Source organism: Punica granatum, chromosome 3, assembly GCF_007655135.1.
Source record: "Punica granatum isolate Tunisia-2019 chromosome 3, ASM765513v2, whole genome shotgun sequence".
NCBI lineage: Eukaryota > Viridiplantae > Streptophyta > Magnoliopsida > Myrtales > Lythraceae > Punica > Punica granatum.
The window spans coordinates 36,565,329-36,585,384 of record NC_045129.1 but is presented as its reverse complement, the minus strand read 5'-3'; the positions used below and the strand labels follow the sequence as shown (position 1 = coordinate 36,585,384).

The following is a 20,056-nucleotide window of genomic DNA, read 5'->3' as shown; positions in this document are numbered from 1 at the left end:
CTATTATGGGTCAAGTTTCTCTCTTTTCCATCCAAAATATATTATCAAAACCCTACTTTAGCCTATAAAGTGTGCTGGAATTTTCATCTTCTTTTTCCTCCCTAAGTATAATCCTTTTAAATTGGCATCTTCTTGATTTTCCTTTGAATGAATTGATGCCTCAGTGATGTAATACCATATAGAAACATACACAATATATATTTATATATATATCTATATTTTTTTTGATAAATATATATAAGATAAAAATGTATATAATTTTCCCCACTTTCATTATGGAGGTGGGGATTGAAAAATTGGTGGCAGCAGTCAAATCTCGAGCCCATTGCATTTGGCTATATATATGTGTGTATGTCGCACTGAAAGGTTCTATCAGACTCACAGTAGTAGTCCACTTTTAAAAGGGTCCCCCAATATATGACAATCATCAATTTTGAATTTCTTGAATTTCTCCAGTGGGTAATGTACTTGAATTGATGATGCGCCGGGCCGGAGATGACATTGAGATTTTATTAGCCCTTTGTGGTGTATAGCACAAGCGCACACACATTTTAAACTAAATTATTCTCGAACCGATCAATATTAATCCGAGCAGTCTCGGTTTTCCATTTGGACTTGGTCAGTAAAAGGAAAGATGCATCGATCCTTCTCTTCTTGCCCATGTGTTTGATTATGCCTCGATGCAAAAATCAAGCTAATCAATTATCACGAAGTGATTTTTCATGTGGTTCAATGTTTCTAAAGTTATTCAGTGGCCGCTTTCTTTCCGCATCATTTAGGCCGTGATTGAAAAGATTGGTTCTATCATGCTATATATATTTATCTCATCAGTTCACACACGTAACTATAGAACAGTGTAGACTTTAATAAAAGGCAAAGAACGTCTCGTGCTTAAGTTAACACGGAATGAGCCTTCCAGAAAACGATCGCTCGATACAGGCAACTATCAATTAAGTGGATTGCTACAGTGTTGGTAAAGGGTAAAAAGAAAAACTTTCTTTTGAGATCACATTCACGATTCCATCAGCAACAAAGCTAGAAGTCAATCAGCTGCCCACATGTTGGACCATTAGGAGGTCATCGCATATTAAATCGAGGCAATATCGACAAATTCTTATGGCATAATGGAGGATATTTCTTTTTGAAAACCCGGGCTTATGTGGGGTGCAGCGCTTTAATTTATTTTAACTCACTTCAATGAATAATTTTGATTTTCATATGCTTTTGAAGATATGAAAATTGATTAACTTCTTCCTCTTTTTTTTTTTTTTATAGGGTTCCAAAAGAAATGGTCTTTTTATGCGTCTTTTTTTCTGGGTCGTCTTGCTCTTTGATGGCTGCTGCAAATGTGGGACAAATTATCACCGACCCCCCCCCCCCCCCCCCCCCCCCCCCCCCCCCCCCCCCCCCCCCAAAAAAATTTCACCCTATGTAGAGCTATAGCTGTGTGTCCACCACTTTCCCTTTATTAATCTTTCTTTTTTCCAACAAAAAAAAAATCTCTCTTTCCGAAAAAAGAAAAAAAGAAAAAAAAAGAAAGATCGATTCCCTCCCGAGAAAAGCATCCCTTTTCTTATATCCCACTCTAATCTCTTCGTACAATAGCTATCATCATCCTAAAAATTCATCGTGTCAAAGAGATTACGGGCTCGTATAAAATGGTTGCTATATCTGCAAGACATATTGAACAAACAATCTATCTTATGCGTATTAACATCTCTCCTCATATTACTTAACTAAAATTGATCATATAAGTTTTGTTTTTTTTGATGTTATTAATGCTTGTTCGAAACCAGGATATGTATTTTCGATAGGGGGAGGGATGCACGGTTGAGCCTTCCTTATCTTTGAATCGGGTCTCCACGCAATGTTTTTGGCGGGAGATCATCAAGTTGTTCTGTTTCAAGAAAGAGACGGGTGAGTGGGATGGCCAATTTGTATATATATAGTTTCTCGTGTGTTTGTGTGTTTGTATATATTATATAGGCAAGGCTCCACCATTCTATCAAGATTTTCGAAAAGCCAAGACCGACTAGAATAGAGCAGACAAGATTGCTCATTTTCCCTCTTGTAAATCCACGTGTCATTCAGCAGCTTCCTCCACGTGGCATAGCAAGTGAGCCCGAGGACGTTGGGTACGATAACAGAGCCATGATCATCCATCCAGTAGACCTTATCTCTGATCGTCGAACGGCACGACTTCTCTTGATAAATTACATTCGAATTCGAGTCTCCGAGAACTGTATATATATATATATATATATATATAGAAGAATATACTAGACCACCGGAATTATCCTTGTGACTGGACTAATTTTGAATTTATATATATGTGATTGGAAAGATATGTATCGTAGGATTAACTAAGGTTAGCAAGAAATTAAAGATTATTGTATATTATTAGGATAGCATGCGTGCAGGCGCCCAGGCTAATGATGATGCATCTAATCATATATATATATGTATATGCTTTTGGCTGAGTAATCAAAATTTATATCGAGGATAACATTCTACCCAAAAAAAAAAAAGTATCGAAGGTAACATACACATAAATTCTTGTTAATTTCCCTATCCGAATAATCCTAATATTCATGTGCTGGTCGGCCAATTTGAGCCCACACTTGTGGCATTAAATTCAAATTTAATTATTGAAACTGGAACTTGTTCAACATATGCTTTGGAGTGTTAGGTTTGTGTCACCTCACTAATATAGAATTTTCCCTGGTCTTAATTTCCCTTTTTTTTGTTATTATTTAATCTGTGTTCCATATTTTTTGGATTTATTATCTTTGAAAAGCCGAAATGCGTGGATAGTATAATAGACATTCTGTATGAGTAGTTTTTCCTGATTTTGGGGAAGAAAGGTGAAGCCAAGGCGATCACTGTCAATTCGGCCTAAGAAATTTTCGATTAAAAGTTAAAGTATTTTCAGATAGAGAATTTTGTCAATTTCTTTATTTATTTTTTCTTTTATTTTGGTTAAGAATAAATAGACATACCCTTACTATAACGTTGAATTTACAATCTTACAATTGTTGTACGCAATACATGTCCAATAATCGACGAGAGGACGGTTCATGAATTAGCCGAACCTGGACGAGGATAATTGAGCCCGGATCAATGGAACTCTTTAAGTCGATCATATACGAGCATACGAGAATATGTGAGAGTAAGAATGATACCTGTAAAGGTTACTCATAAGCTTAGTGTTTTTTAGAGATATTTGGCCTATATGCATGCTGTACAAGGCTGTCACGTGGACCTTAGAAATTGATCAGGCGAAATTCGAATTCGTACATACTTACCTCATATGTTAATCAATGTATCCGTGGTTATATTATTTTTTGAACATAGCCGTAACGCAATATGGTATGTGAACGCATATTTCATATATAGACATACAATTAATTAGGTGAACTCTTAATGCTAAAACATTAATTGTTGATTCATATAAAAACCCGTCTACTTACGTCTTACCAAATCTCGCAAGAAGCAGGTAACATTCGCATATCATTATCGAGAAACCTTATTTTTCAAAATCCGGTATTAACTAATCAAGCATCTCTTCCCTATCATTTCTGAATCGATACATTATATACTGAACAAGCATAGCTTTCATAAAAAAAGTTTTTTTTTTTTCTGCAGGCAATGATTCTTCGTGCGAGAAGCGGCTGGGAGTCATCAGGTTGAATGCTCGAAACTGCGTAAAAGGTGCATCTCTAGATCTCAACATTTAGATGTGATGAATGAGTTGATTTAATTAGAACTAATTAATAATTAATAATATATATATTTTTGCTGAATAATATATACATATATATATATATATATATATATATACTGAAGTAGAACCTTTGCTTGTACGATTGCTTTCTTAATTATTAATCACAATAATATATATAATAATATCTTTAAATAAATTGATGATTAATAAAAAGGGCCAGCAGAGATATTATATTCTGCAGTACTCCTCCAAATAATTCTGGTCAAAAACCATAGGTTGTGACTGAATGCAACGGTAATCCCTCTGTTTGTCACGTGCCTCTGAGTGACAGAACTTTCAGTTTCAGTACAAATATTATTGCACAGTGTTCTCATCATTAAATAATATACTTCTATATTCAGCAAAAAAAAAAGAGAGAGAGAATAATATACTTCCAAGATGACTTACTCAAATTAATTCTATGGTGTTGGCCGGGTGCCATGCCCTGCCATCAGCAGTGTTGGATCGTCCCAAAAAGAGAGAGAGTGGGAGAAATAAGTGCGATCTAACGGTTGGGGAGTGCTTTTCAGCATTATGGTAGAATATCATGAAAATGCAGGCACAGTCCGAAAACCATTATATGTTGGGTAATATGATGGATGTTAGCATACTTATTGGTGGAAATAACATCTTGAACTGAGTTATTTGTAATATGATGACAATAAGATATATTGGTTGATATCCTGACATGACCATGTTGATACTTTAGTGAAAACAATGCTACGGAATTGATCGATTGAAACCCGACGATCAAAGGGTGTCTGGTATCTCATTACCTCGAATGTCATGTCCCCATCCAATCAGTGTAGTATTTTCAAAAATTGCAAAGCACGTATATGATGTTTTATTATGTGTAATGTATAATGACATAGGCTGCAGTGACCCATCCCCCATGGGACCATATTATGATACCCCACATACATGACACGTCTCTTTGCTATCATATGGAGGAGATTCACATGCAGCTATATGACATGCACATACATACATATATGCAAGTATCGGTTAAATACCAACACTATTGCACAGTATATGCTTCTTCTTCTTTTTTATGCATAATCACGTTATATAATATAGTTGGTAAATTGCAATTCACGTGAGTGAATATTATACGCATATCAAAACTTAGTAGAAACAATCGCGTGATCTTTCTCTAGGATCAATATCAATGAACATCTCGTAATCTTAAAAAAAAAAATTGCGCTCAGTTTGTTTTTTTAAGTAATAATTCAACTTCACTAAATTCAATTCTATTATTTCACAATTTATTCAATATAATCATTACTATTTTATCTTTTTCATTTATTTAATAATCATTTCTCATTCATATTTTTTCCTAACTATTTTATAATCAATTTTTAATAATAAAATTTTTATATATTTTCACATTCATATGTATATACATATTATCATATATTAATATATTTATCAACACTTGCAATTATTACACAAAATCAAAGGATGTTTATTTGTCAATACCCAACTCAAACCAAATGTTAATAATTTTTTATTTTTTTTATTACAAGGATGGCTTAAATAGTTATTTGTTTTCTTGAGAAGAAAAAGGGGGAGAGAGAATGTGGTTGTGGTGTTGGGCAACAGTCTTCATCACTATCCATTAATGTTTTCTCATGGATTTCAGCGTTTATTTTCAAACTCCCCTTCATACCCGCGCACTATCCCCCAGTCATCCGTTGGGTGTTGATGGTCTTTTAATATTCTTTTCGATATATAATTTTCTTAGAGAGAGAGAGAGAGATTCAAAAAGTTTCTAGAGAGAGAGAGAGTATGTGAATTCTGTGTAAAGCTCACATCTTTGACAGATAATCAACCAGCCCCATTCCCAAGTTTCGATCTTTGAAGGTGATCTGAAGTTCCTTCCTCCATTTCTTGCAATGCCCAGATGGATTTTGATCCCTCCCCATACGTATTCATAGCCGTATTCCATTTCCATCCCAATTATCTCGAATCCCGATGAGGTTGGAACCAGCAAATCAAAAACAGGGCATTTGCCGTTTTCATCCAATCAAATTAGCAGTGGTGGGCAATGAGCCTCCCCCCCTATAGTTTACACATTAAAGCTCACTTTTTCGTTTTGTTTTTCTATACTTACCATTCTCTTTCTTTTCTTTTCCTAAAGTCTTAATTTTGGAGCAACTTTGTTCAGATTCAGAGGCTGTTCTGCTCATGTGACCGAAAAGTTAGAATCCGAGGCAGCTGCGTGGTGGAGGAGGAGAAGTTAAAGTCAAATAAAAACCCAATAAGCTGTAGCTAGATTATAAAGGGAAGGGACTGAGGTGGAGTCCTGAGAGCTACTGAGCTCTTAGCGTATGAAAGTGGGCTTTGGAGAGGTTTGAATAGCAATGCCGGACTCGAAGAAGAAGGTTGCCGGCAGCAGTGAGTCTGATTCCAAGAAGAAGGAGAGGCATATCGTCACCTGGACTCCAGAGGTTCAGTTTTTTTTCTCGCCGTTCTTTGCAGTGTCTCGTGTTTTAGCACTGGGAGTGCTGCCGATGATCGGGATATAATGCCATATTGTTCATGGATGCAGGAGGATGATATATTGAGGGAAGTAGTTAGAATTCATGGAACTGAGAAGTACGAATAGTTTTCTTTCACTGGAATATTTGATCATCCTCAAAAAAGAGTTTATTGGTGATCGATATAATATTTTTTTTTAATTCTTTCTATTCAGTTGGCCAGCTATTGCATTAAAGTTCAAGGATAAGTCGACGAGGCAGTGCCGGAGAAGGTAACATGCTCCTCTCTTTCACTCCTCCCCAGCCTTTCTCTGTTCTGTTATTTTGGTTCTAACTAGACTTGAACTTCCAAGATTAATGAACAAGGGAAATTTCATGATTTAATTTATTTTTTTTAATTGCAGATGGAGCACATATTTGAACTCTGATTTCAAAAGAGGGGGTTGGTCACCTGAAGAAGACAAACTCTTATGTGAGGTAAAAAATGGTAGTTGTGATCTTCAAGCAATGAATATCGGTAGATCAGTTAGGTTACATTAGATCCAATGAACTATCTCAGTCCAACTACTCTGCCACTGAAGGTATTTATGATCTATTAATTTGGGCTTCTGCAGGCTCAGAAGGTTTATGGTAACAGATGGACTGAAATAGCAAAGGTGGTCTCAGGCCGGTAGATTTTCTTCTCTTTTTTATTTTTAATAATTTTGTTTTTTTCGAATTTCCTGCTGGAACATCATCGGACATTTCTTCTGCTCTGCACTGACTTGGGTTTGTTTTTCCCCTCTCAGAACTGATAATGCCGTAAAGAACCGGTTTACCACATTGTGCAAGAAGAGAGCCAAGTATGAAGCCTTAGCTAAGGAGAATAAGGCTTCGTGTGTAAACCCGAATGGGAAAAGGGTCATATCATGTGGTACATTGAACATGCAAGGAGCAACAGGAGTCGCTGATCCAAATAAGAAGTCGAGGTAAAGCAAGTTGGGGATCATTATAATCTTTGAGAATGACTTCTTCACATAGGTTAGTAATGTTTGCCCATATATCATCAGAGGGACCAACGTTCGGGATGTTTCGTTGGAAGATGATCAGCAGCCGAGGCCTCCATTTGCAGTTTTAGCCCAAAATTTGCATCATAAGGGGGAGGATAATGACCGCCACAATGATGGTAATTGTACTGAATAAATTTGTAATACATTTTCGGAATTAAATTCAAGAAACATATCACAGCTACAAAAAAGAGAAAAAGTGCAAGATGCTTGGTAGATAAAAAGTAGGTATGATGTATAAAGAGGAACATCTTGACACCGGCAAAACAAGTGCGATGTTTCCAATGTCTATAGTTTTTCTACAGCATCATTTGCTGAACTTGTGAAGGGTTAGGTAAACTGTGTGTTTTCTTCTTTGTGTTGTGCAGATCAGGGCGTGAAGACAGGCGAAACATTTTTGAGGACAGATGATCCAAAGTTTGCTGCACTGATGCGGCGAGCCGAACTTCTTAGTTCACTGGCACAAAGAGTTAAAGCAGAGAGCACAGAGCAGAGTCTTGAAAACGCTGAGAAGGTCAGGAATTCGCATGACTTGCTTTATTTATTTTCTTTTTTTCAGGGGAAGGAGCAAAAAAAAAGAAGAAAAAAAAAAGTGAGATAGGGAAAAGCTCAGCTTAACAATGACAGACAATGATTGGAATTGGATGTCCTAGCTTGATGTTATCATAACGAACATACTTCTCTGACCAGTTTGAATCATACAATACGAAATCCTCTTCTGTATATGGTTCCTCAATTCGAGAAATGGAACTCAGGTTTTGCAGGACATCATTAATCAGAGCAAAGATGGAGATATCTTCAAATACTGCAATGCTGGGATTGATTTCCAACTTCATATTATTAAAGACATGATGGGAGACTTTACAAGCAGTAATGAGGGAAGTCAAACATCATGGAGGTAAAATTTCGAAACTACTAGAAAGGACTTAAATTTTACTCATTAATTTACCTCCTAAGACGTGGATACAAATTACAGGCAACCTGATCTCTGCGAGGACTCTCCTGCTACCTCAGAATATAGTACAGGATCGACTTATCTGATCAAAACAACTCATGACAAAACCGCAGAAACTGAAGCAAAAGAAAAGAGCATCGAAGATAGGTTTCACATAAAACATACCCGTGAAAAAAGCATAGTCGATGGGCATAAGGAGATTATTTCTACTGCAATTGCCGAGCAAGGCTAGTTCTTGAATAGTTCTGTTGATGGATTTCAACAAATCCACCTTTGTGTGACTAGGATTTTGATTCTCTCTTTGCTTTTTCTTCTCCTTTTATGTTGCAGAGGGTATGCTCCGATCTTGTGATGAGAAGATCAACACGGAAGCCGTTGTCTCTGTCCCACCAAGTAAAGAATTTGGCTCGCCTCTCCAAGTAACTCCAGTATTCAGATCAATAGCTGCAGGAATTCCTAGCCCAAAATTTTCAGAAAGTGTAAGTCCTCATTCATTATCGATTTGCTGATCAAAATGCACAAAACCGACTAGATTACACGTTACAGTAATGTACTGAATGAGGATCTAGGAGTACCGTACACAGATGGTGACAGAAATGGAGCAAGAATAATTGTCACATTTCATTATATTTCGAATCTAGTTTTTTTTTTTTTGGATGAATATTTCGAATCTAGTTTTATTCCCAATCATTCATTTTCTCATCAAATCCATTTGCTTCTTACAGGAGAGGAACTTTCTGATGAAGACGCTTGGAATGGAGTCTCTTTCTCCTTCTCCAAGCACTAATATCAATCCACCTTCGTGCAAACGATCCCTCCTTCAGAGTCTGTAACCAAAACTCTCACCAGTACAATTTCTATACAGAAACTTACATATCATCCAGAAGTATAGTACTTTCCATAGATTGAGTTTCTTGTTCCTTCTTGCAGCCATGTAGGCCTAATATTTTTCTGAAAGGCGTATTTGAGTCTGCTACAGTCAGGACAACCCTGATCTAGAACCCTTCTAGGATGTCCGGGAACATTCTAGCAAACCTAGCAAGCACCGGACATGCTTGCTGGAGTGTGTTGATTCTTTTTGTTTGCCTTCTTTGTCTAATTCGTTTTGTGTGTAGCTTCATTTGTTTTCAACTCACATCGAGTTTTTTGGTCGAGTCATCTGTACAGGAACATTGTTGCCTAATACCTTGTAATTGATGAGTGTAATCAAGTGGTTGGCACATCGCCAATAGCTAGCTACTATATACTTCAGATAAGACACAGGGAAGGAGGAACCAGTCACATGGACTCCTATCTGGGTTTTTCGTTTTTCCGGGTTTTTTTGGGGTGTGGATAGTTCATAGAATAAACAGGTAAAGTCTTTTTTGTGGCCTTTGTTACTAATTCTTAATGTTATCTTACTTGCCGAGGTTGGACCGGAAATTTGGTTTCTTTTCGTGGTGCATAATTTTGAATTCCCGGTATATTTTCATGTCTTGCAAAGAGTCGCATCGCACTGTAGCAGCAGACCCGTCAAAACATACGAGGAAAAAAAGAACGAGTAGAAGAGAGAGGCGAAAGAAAACCATCACTTCCACCAGCAGCTTCTTAGAGGATAGAAATGGAGTAAATGAGGAAATTGAGCATATCACTTAATGGAAAATGAACAACGTTGGAAGGTAGCTGCACTTACAGCGGAGGAAGATTCATTCATTGCGGTTGGTTAGCATGGGGTAGGGATCTCTGACTCTGTTCCTGAGCTGAACGCAGAGGACAAGCATGTGGTCTCATGAAGAAGGGTTACTGCATATGAGGAAGAAGTGTTGGCTGTGGTGGTGGTGGTGGTGGTCCGCCATAATCATTGGAAATTACTCAAAAGGTGAAGAAAGTGGAGGGAACCTAGTTCAAGATAAAGCTAACGGTTGCTCTGAGGACGTTCGATAAATAAAAGCGATTCATGCTTATAGATGCTCAATAAAATCGATTCATACAACATAAATTTTTACGGGCTGATTCAATCCATAAGTCGTGCATAGTAAGATAATTCCCACAACAGAGAATTCGAATTCCAGTTGCCCTTTTGGGATAGTCTACAATGTCGATAGCACATCCGAAGATAGACTCAAAAAAAAAGAAAGGCAAATTTTTTTTCCCAGTAAGAGACCTACCCAAAGTTACATTTTCACTACTCAACATAGAAATTGCTATACTCTAATCTTTGTCTACCGAATTTCGGCTTCAACGATAAACTAGCCATATATCCATATAACAGGACCGGACTCCTCGCCAAAAGTTGTCAGGGATCGGTCGTCTCTCTCTTACATGGATTTCCTCTTCTTCTGCATTCTCTGCAACTTCCTCCACTTGAGATAGATCTGGTAGGAGAGCCCAGAGAAGACCATTGCGACGCATCCCCACTGTTTCGTTGACAGAGGGTTGCCGCTCAATAGAGAGGAGATTACAATGCTCACAAACTTCCGGGTGGTGGTGATGGTGGTGTTAGCAAGAGAGCCGAACCGGCTAATAGTTAGAAAGATGAAATTCTGACCCACTGCTCCACAGAGACAGTAAAGGAAGATGTCCCAGGCCACTTCAGGATGCTGCTTGCTAAAGTTAATTGCCTCATAGCCGATCCCATGAGGCCACCCAAACATGTAGATGAGGTTGTATATGGTGCCCCACAGATTCATGCCCAACATTATATCCCAGGCACTCGTCTTTGGGTATCTGAACAAGAAAATTGTCAAATCAGTTATGGATTAACATGCACATTAATATCAGAACCCAACGCTACAAAATCTAGTACCGGAAACACACAAATTTTCCACATAACAGCTAAACAAATATCGTGTACCTTGCTTTGATTGAATCTTGAGTAGCATTTGTGAAACCATCGAATGTGAGATTCAGGAAGCAAAGCCCATAACCTAGAGGTGCATTTGGATGAGCCAACTTGCTGATGGTCTTTGAACTGGTCTGTATTCCCCAAATGATGGGTCAGTCAAATGTACTAATTACTAATATTACAAGAACTGCATATTTGGATTTTTAAGTAACATCATCATAAAACTTATCATATTATATACTTATTTTATGTCTATGGTCCGGCTAGCTAAGACAATGAACAACGCATGTAAGTAAAAGGTCCATACCAAAAGACGAAATGTTTACCTTTAGAAGTGCAAACATAGAAACCCCTCCAGCAACAAGAAAAGTGCAAATGTACTCGGGAATGGTGTATCGTATACCATAAACTAGAGTTCCCATCAGCATCACTGCATAAAAGTATAACAAGCAGGATATTACGACTTGATATTAGAACATTATGGTGACATCCGCGGAAAAAAAGTTTCAGCTCACCACTTTCAATAATTTATTCAGATAGAAATGCTAATGAAATGGACAAAAAAGATTACGTTTCTCACATTTCAAAACAGCATATAACTCGGAGACACAGCCACAAGTTTGATTCAAATAAACATAGTTTACTTCTTACAAGGGCCTTTCCCTAGAATAGTTCCAAAAAGTAATTACTGAAGGATTATAAGGCTTCACTAATGTACTAATAGGACCATGTTTGTCCAAATGGTTCATGATATTAGTGTAAAATCTTACCAGGAATCATCTTCGAGGATTTTGCTAGGACCTGCAGGAATGAAGAAAAGAAGCAGGCAGCATTACTAATCATTACTATCATCATCATGAAATGAAGATAATAGCCATTGCAAGGTCTCACTCATCCAGGAGATGGATCAGATAAACAATCTATTTTAGAATCTTCGTATGCATAATTCACCATAGGGCATCCAATAAAACATAGAGCCATGCCTGAGCAGGGTAACTGATGTACTTTAACGCCTCAATACCCATTGCCGGTCCAATTGTGTTCGTGATGCCGGCACTCCAGTATGTCCACCACGGGGCTCCACCCGAGCTCCTGGACCACATCTTTATCACTGTTTAACGGGAAAAGATAAACCTTTAGCATACTCCATGAGCTCTAGCAGTCTAATACACAAGTAAAACAGCACAATATCTAAAACAGGGAGAAAGAGAAACTCACTTATGTATGACCAGACCAGACAGACAACATTCTGAGCCAAGTTTAAGAAAGAGAGATGCTCGAATCTCTTCCCATCGGGGCCAAACCGCTTGGTAGACCTAAGCCAACCATATAAAAATCATCATCACTATCAGCATTGCCACCGTGGGAGACCCAACAATCAAAAACTCAACTCTAGACGTGCGCTAAATCCCATTTCAACTCTGAAACCTAATTATGAATTTTCCCGATTTGTCAGCCATTGATCGAAACTACGGAGTTGGCTAGTGACACTATGATCAACCGGCTTGCGGCCATTTAATCGATTCCCGGTGATCAAACGAAAGGTCGGGGTAGTTTCAGGGTCGGTCAAGCAACTCACAGGGTCTCCTGAAGAACTCCTTGGTAGATGTAGGCCGACCAGATACCGGCGACGCAGAATGCCAGCACCAGGACGCGGCTGAGCCCTGCACCGTGAGCCTCCATGGATCGGCGTCAGAATCCCGCCGGAAAGCTGCAGATCCGGCGAGAGGCCCCCGAGCTTTCCCGAAGAACGTGGAGGAAGAGGGGAGCAACTACCCGGAGGAGAACGAAACGTTGTCGCTTTCCAACTGCCGGATCGGAGGAAGTCTGTTGGTGAGACTTGGCGGGGCACGAGGGACGATGTAGTTATTAGAGGAAGGAGCGCGAAGTGACGAAGATCTTCCACGTGGCGTGTTCCCATTGGGCTGGTGACGGTACGGTGTGTTTCTATTGGTTGGGGGGACGCGCAGCGACAGAGCTCTCGTTCGCGTGTACCGTCAGTCCCGGGAAATGGGACGTGGCCATGTCTGAGACCAAGTGGGGCCCACTTGAATAGCCCATGGATTCTCAGCCCATTGGGCCTAAACTTGGGCTAACGCATGGCCACCTTCTCTGGGAGTTGCTTGGATGACCCAAACTGAGATGACGTGCATTAATTATCAGCAAACTGATAATCGCGCAAGTTAGGTGCAACGATCACGGGATAAAACGAATCATGGATTACCTTCTCGTCTTTAGGTTCGCTATCATCCCGCCCATCGAATAACCAAGTATATATGTTCAATGTGCCTTCACCGGAAAAGTTTATGAGAAAATACTACGAGTTAATTAAGATGTGTGTGTCTCTTCCGATCGATCTTATTAACCCAAATTGATGAGAGGAATCAAGTGTCGTATAGATTCGAGTCTATATATATTTATAGTCCTCGTTACTTGTAGTTAACATGGGGGCCACATGGGAATTAGCTTTACTTAAAAAAAAAAAAGAGCTTTTAGGTCTGCTCAACTACATATAATTATATATGTGTATGGAACAGTTGGATTAGGGGCTTATTTACGTCTACTCTAGTTATTCTTCGACAACACTCTGCATTATTCGGGCCGAAATCCTTAGCTATCGGTGAACCATAAAGTAGGATCGAGTTTGCGATATGGAAAAATTGATACACATGCACACGAAGAAAAAAATATTATATATTAAAGAAAACGAGGAATTATATTGATATAATATCCATTGAAAATGGCATATATATGCTAATAGAAGAGTCGGCTCTTAACCTGAAAGGTAAACCACCTATGACCACTACAGGGACAAGGTCCTTTCCCGGCGTTTTAGCCGACGAGTAAAACGTCAGGAAAAACACCGACCACGTAACTGCCGACGTTTCCATTTCCGTCGTTGTTGATGTAGCTGGGAGATGCTTGCCGATGTTTTTCAGAAAACGTCGGCAAAAACATTCATTAGCTGACGTTTTAATGGCATGAAACTTTGCTTGTCATAGGAACTAATACCGTGCATGCAAATGTACGTTCTGTTTCATCAACCGCTGACATAGAGATATAAATATAAACAGGTGATAGCCTCCGAGAATCAGCCGGTAAGGTGGGTAACTCTGGGACTGCCAGCGGTACAACCCAATCGACAGTTGGGACGGCATCTGGTAATTACATAAAGAAAATTCTGCTGGTTAAAACAAACTTTCGCTTGATAAAAGACACTCTCTTGCTCTTCCTATACGAGGCTAAAGTGCTTCTCTGTTTCTTTAATGCAGATTAAAACCTCCCTCCAGGTGTTGACGCTGCAACGTGAAACCGATAAGGTGCTTTCACTGAACAGTTTTATTTATTCTTGCAATTTTAGCTTCATTACTTGGTCTACGTTGATCATATTGCAGCCCGAAATAGGTGGAAATGAAAACTTAATTTCACTGTTATGGCTCTCGTAGGTCATTAAAATCTCCACGACTTCTTGCAGAGCATGGATTTTGTCTATGACATAGTTTGTAATCAGAGAAGAGACAAATGAGGCATGCAGATCAGAGTTTTGATACAAAAAGAGATGATGGCGATAAGGAGGCTGGGTTTATGGAAAATAGAGGGATCATGGGATGTACTCTTTCATTTTTGTATCAAATGATTGGTGGGAGTTGTATAATAATTTTTTGAAAGCGAAGCGTCCTTCATTTAATATAGAAAGAAATTTTGAAGGCACCATAGTTAAGACACTTCACTGCATGTTATTATGTTTCTCAGTAGTTCTTGGTTTCTATCTTTGTTGATATTTCAATAGCTCGTCCGGTCTTCCATTTTCTACCTGGAAAATCAGACGAAACTATAAAACGATCGAACTTTGTGAACATAGTGGCTCAAATCAAATAGAAGCAGAAGTGAGCTCGAGAAATTAGATGTTACACTTTCACTTAATTTTCAAACGTTTTCATGTAGACAATATTCTACGAACTAGAAATGCGAAGGCATATATACGTACCACTTCAACTTGCAATTTGCCAAGATTCATTTTCAAAATTACATAATGAAATATTTTTATGAGAATATATACATTTGCGTGCATATATTATTGTGCCTTAAATTATGCGCAGATGCTTATTGCATAGACGAAGCTGAATTATGCCCTAAATTGTGCCCTAAAAGTTTATCATGATTTTAAATTTTTATGATCTTTATTTTAAAATTAAATTAATCAATATATATGATAACTGATTTAGTTATGCACACATGTCTGATTTTCAATTTAAAATATTGTCTGCTTTTTTAAATAAAAACACTTAGTAAAGAATAAATAGTAATTTTCCATAATTGTGTTTTTCATACCTTAATTTTATGACTTAAATTATAATAAGTATCGCTTCAATTATAACATTCATCTTTTAAAATATTTAAGCTAAACTTAAATATAATAAATAAATAAAAAATAACACGTGCATCGCACATCTGTCAGGCTTTTAATAATTTGTTTGCACGAGACAGGTCAGTCCGGCCATATGCTGTACAGATGGCCCAATTGAGAATATTTATAGGTTGTATTTTATAAAGAATTCAGTCTCCTTGCTAGGTTCTAAATTATTTAAGAACTAGTCATCTATCCAGAACGTTGCGCGAACTCTTTTGATATTTTTATTTTATGTTGATAATATTGTATTTACGAACTTATAATAACAAAAAAATTAAGATAAGTAATCTCATTGAAAATATCTAATATATAAATATATTGTGAAAATTCGAAAAAAATAATTATGAAAATGTAAAAAAAAGTATATATTAATTTACAGGGGATGCGAAAGGTCGATCACCCTGGAGCTAAGGGTTACGAATGAAAGCTTCTCATCAATTGAATAGAGCGCTCTCGTGAGTTTTCGTCGGATGAGTCTAAATTATAATATATATATATATATATATATATATATATATATTTGTTTGCACGGAATGGGTCATTGTCTAGTTAATCTATGGTGTGTTTGGTTTTAGAGTTAAGTAAGATTGAGTTTTGATTTTAATTGGGTTGTAATGATTGTGTTGTTGAATTATGAGAAAAAGTATGAAAAAGTAATAAATAGTTAAGAGAAAGTGATAATTGTATAATAATTGTGTTGTTGAATTGTTGAAAAAATAATGAATAGTTGAGAGAATTTATTATTAAAAATTAAATTGAGTATAATTAAATTGTATATGGGTTTATATATGGGACTCACATTTTTGAATTGAAAGAGTTGATTTTTATTGTGTAGTGAGTAGAGTTAAAATCTTAAAATCATATTGTAAAACCAAACGGGGTGGACTCAGTCTGCACAAAGAATTTGGTATCCTTGCTAGCTAGTACCTTGCTTTGCAAGTAATTCTAATTTATAGGTTCTTTTAAGTAGTCATGGTGGATTTAAGATGTTAATTTGGATCCAACCCAGTCAAAATTCAACCAATTATGACGATTAGTTAGGAAAGTCATTGGACCTGAACCATTAATCTCTTTTAATAATTAACATGCGTCTCTTTTGTAACCCAATAACAAAAAGGTATGATCATTCATACCTAATTAGTTCGATAATAAGGATCAATGCTGATTTTAGTGTATATATCTTTGACATTAATTTTCAGAGCTACCAAGAGACAATATCAACTTATATACATGCATCGGAGTGCTACTAAAGAGGGGTCTATTGTGGGAAGGATCTTTCTCACTGCCTGATCTTTGTATGAGAAAAAGGCTCATCGCATGGTACACAGAAATTGTTTTTAAAATTTTTCTTGCAAGGAAAATAAAAACTGTGCAACATATGTATTTGCATTATATGTGAAGTTATTTAATAAATAATATTATATTATATTATATATATAAAGAATAAAATAAAGAAATTACTTTAGAACTAAATGCTTCAAAATGGCGTACGCCCTCTATAGTCTTCTATTTTCACTTTCCATCACATATTATATGATAGAGACATCGTCAACTAGCCCAAGACTTTGTCCACATGATAAGTTTTTTGGAGTGTCACAATCGGAAATTTGGGTTGATATTTTAATTTTGTAATGATTCTAATGTATATATAATATACGTGTATATGTAGTGACATTAGGGTATATATTTTCGTCATATTGAGAGAAAAGTCAAACTGAAAAGTTTTCCGACAATCTTGTTTTCTTCTTTACCTAGCTTTATCTCATGGGGACCATTCATGGGGATTTAGTGGTTGTGAGTTGTTTAAAATATTTTAAAGGAGTAACGTCGTTTAGGTTAACCATTAATCTATTTTGTTATTTTCTTTTAACAAAAGGCTCAGACTAATTCTATTAATCCTTTTACTTTGGCATAAATCTTTTCATATTGATATATCAAATTAAATAGCTCCTATTATGTTTTACTTGAAGAAAATTCTAATATAAAATAAATTTATAATACTCAGAAAGAAGAAGAAAAAATTGGTCTAACTTTTCATTTGTGAAGACTCATTGTAAAATAATAAAACAAATTATGAGTCGTCAAATTAAAGATAAAAAGTACAAAATTAACTACCTATTACTCTTACTTCCTCTTTTTTTCTCTCACCATTTCTCTCTCTTTCTCCAATTACTTTTTCATTTAAGTGCAGATTCTTTAGAAAAACAACTGCATCACAATCCATATATCTCTCTCTATATATATATATATATACACACACAATGAGGTCGTTTTTCCCTATGTTGGGACCTCGTCTACACACCCATGACGCTTGCATGACGGCAAGGTTACCCATCCCTTAATTGCAATAATATATTATACTCATCACTTATTCCAACACTAGAATACTTTATGTAGAATTATTCTGGAGTCGGAATACTTTACTTGCTCAATAGATTCCCCATATCTTTATGTAAAAAAAAAACTAAAATAATTAAATATAATTAGTCTAATTAAAATCCGCTTGGGACATAATTGAAGACATCAATCTTTGTTGTGCTTGATTTTAGAGTTGAGTAGAGTTGAATTTTGATTTTAATTGGTTTATAATAATTGTATTATTGAATTATGAGAAAAAAATATGATAATGTAATGAATAGTTGAGAAAAAGTAATAATTGTGTTATTGAATTGTAGAAAAATGTAATGAACAGTCGAAAAAATTTAGTATTAAAAATTAAATTGAATTGTTAAAAAATAAAAAAGTAATAATTGTATTGTTAAATTGAAGGTAAGTGGCGTACAATTAAAAATAGAGTTAAAATTGATTTGTAAAATTAAATGAGTCAATATGAAAAGGTTTACTATTAAAAAAATTTAACATATCAATTTCTTCGATCCCATGGGGATCCCCACGCTATACGACTGATGTGAAATCAACCTATCACAGCGACATCTACAAGCGATAAGATTGAAGACTCGATCTTTTATGAAAAAGTCAACCAGTGAAAAATTTTCACATATCAATTTCCTCGATCCCATGGACCCCACGCTATATGGATGGTGTAAAATCAACCTATCACGCGACATCTACAAGCGGTAAGACTTAATTGGAGGGTCCAGGTTCCCCTTGTAAATGATCGTGCTCTTAGTATATGAGCTCATAACTATCTATCTAGACCGACTGTAATAAGCAATGACTTCACCTGCACACATTGGTGTGTCTTCAATATAAAACGAAGCACGCCGTGCACCACTAGAATTTCTTAGAAAAGGGCAATCAAAGTTTGAGATACTTTTGAATAAATTACATGCGGAAGGAACAATTTTTCAAAAGTGGGTCTGCCATAAAAAGGTTAGAAGAGTATATCTCGAATAAATTTACATTAGTTTATTGTTTCGATAATGTTGTCTTGCTGCTCAGAGTCAGTTTACCTTCTTCAAAGTAAGAATCGACTTTTTATAACATATTTAAGATGTCAAATAGGCTGATATATTGACTAAAATTGAGAGTGAATCGATTTTATGAACGGATCGACTAAGCTCTTCTTGCTATGAGATACTTATGAACACTATTTGGCAACATCACGAGGGTCTTGTGTGGCATGTTAGGCCCTTTTTGGCACGAATGATTCGCCTTGGTTGACCTACATGTTGGGTTGCATGATAGTGGGCCCCATGTGCCTAGGTCAGATGATAGCCGCCGCTTAGCTAAGAGTGACGCAGTTTTTCTCATTACCTAAAATGCCCCTCTTATTTCTCACCCCTAATGATGCTCGTTTTCATTTCGTGTCACTATTCTCATACTTTTTCTTTTTCCTGACCCCGAAGAATCCCTGAATCTCTGTGAATTCCAAGCGACAGACGGAGACGGAATGAATAATCACACTAAATATGCTATGATGGTCCTATGGGGTTTTGAGCTCGAAATCATGTGCATACATGAGCTCCTCCTTCTCTACTATGCGAAACCCTTGAAACTAGTCTTATATTAATTTATAGACTTCATTTTTAATAAAAATATATATGTAATGATTAATTTATGTTGTTGGATTACTTTAATATCCATTATAAAAACTAGAGCATTGACTAGTGTTATGCTTGGAAATCAGTCTAAAAAAATTTATTTTTTGAAATTGTGATTTACATTTATTAAATAGAATATCGTGACATTCTTATTCATCTACATAAGATAAGGTTTTCATGTCATTTATATTCTTTCTATTATTTAGAAGTACATAATTTATAGAGAAAATAGTAGTTTACGGGTGGGAAAGGAAAAAAAAAAAGGGAGATAAAAGGAGAGAACGTGACAATTGAGAGAAGAGAGAGAGAGAAAGAGAAAAAAGTGGGGATATGAGTGGTTAAAAGAATATATGAAAAGGTAATTTTATTCTCAAAGTGATTTTGATCTAATGCTCCTAATTTTTTTTTAATCATCAACCATGGGCATTATAGGAATAAGAATGTCATAGAAAGCTTTTTCCTTTTCAATTTTGTAGTAGTATAGATATAGATAAGAATTATAAATTCAAGGTAGTCAAATTAGGAGGAGTTTAAAAGGATAAGTTAGTAATCTTACTATTTTCTTTAACTATT

General features: G+C 36.4%; 2 protein-coding genes across 5 annotated transcripts; one reads left to right on the top strand and one right to left on the bottom strand.

Moving 5' to 3' along the window:
• Positions 1–5,401: 5,401 nt before the first annotated feature.
• LOC116199858 (transcription factor MYB88-like) lies at positions 5,402–9,676 on the top strand. Of its 4 annotated transcripts, XM_031530420.1 has the most exons (14): positions 5,402–5,803; positions 5,931–6,213; positions 6,315–6,361; positions 6,459–6,515; positions 6,648–6,720; positions 6,858–6,913; positions 7,032–7,211; positions 7,293–7,408; positions 7,658–7,803; positions 8,045–8,187; positions 8,266–8,471; positions 8,575–8,723; positions 8,970–9,069; positions 9,175–9,676. In XM_031530420.1, exons 2-14 carry the CDS (start codon positions 6,127–6,129, stop codon positions 9,180–9,182), a joined length of 1,368 nt encoding a protein of 455 aa, XP_031386280.1. In that variant the 5' UTR covers positions 5,402–5,803; positions 5,931–6,126; the 3' UTR covers positions 9,183–9,676. The 4 variants fall into 4 exon arrangements, with proteins under 4 accessions (XP_031386280.1, XP_031386278.1, XP_031386277.1 ...); XM_031530418.1 differs by having other exon boundaries at positions 5,409–5,626; positions 8,970–9,676; XM_031530417.1 differs by having other exon boundaries at positions 5,409–5,803; positions 8,970–9,676.
• Positions 9,677–10,211: 535 nt separating this feature from the next.
• On the bottom strand, positions 10,212–12,920 carry LOC116199893 (UDP-galactose/UDP-glucose transporter 3). Its single transcript, XM_031530475.1, has 7 exons — positions 12,648–12,920; positions 12,287–12,384; positions 12,052–12,179; positions 11,839–11,869; positions 11,395–11,498; positions 11,078–11,199; positions 10,212–10,950 (listed from the first exon to the last, which is right to left on the bottom strand). Exons 1-7 carry the CDS (start codon positions 12,749–12,751, stop codon positions 10,542–10,544), a joined length of 996 nt encoding a protein of 331 aa, XP_031386335.1. The 5' UTR covers positions 12,752–12,920; the 3' UTR covers positions 10,212–10,541.
• Positions 12,921–20,056: the final 7,136 nt, after the last annotated feature.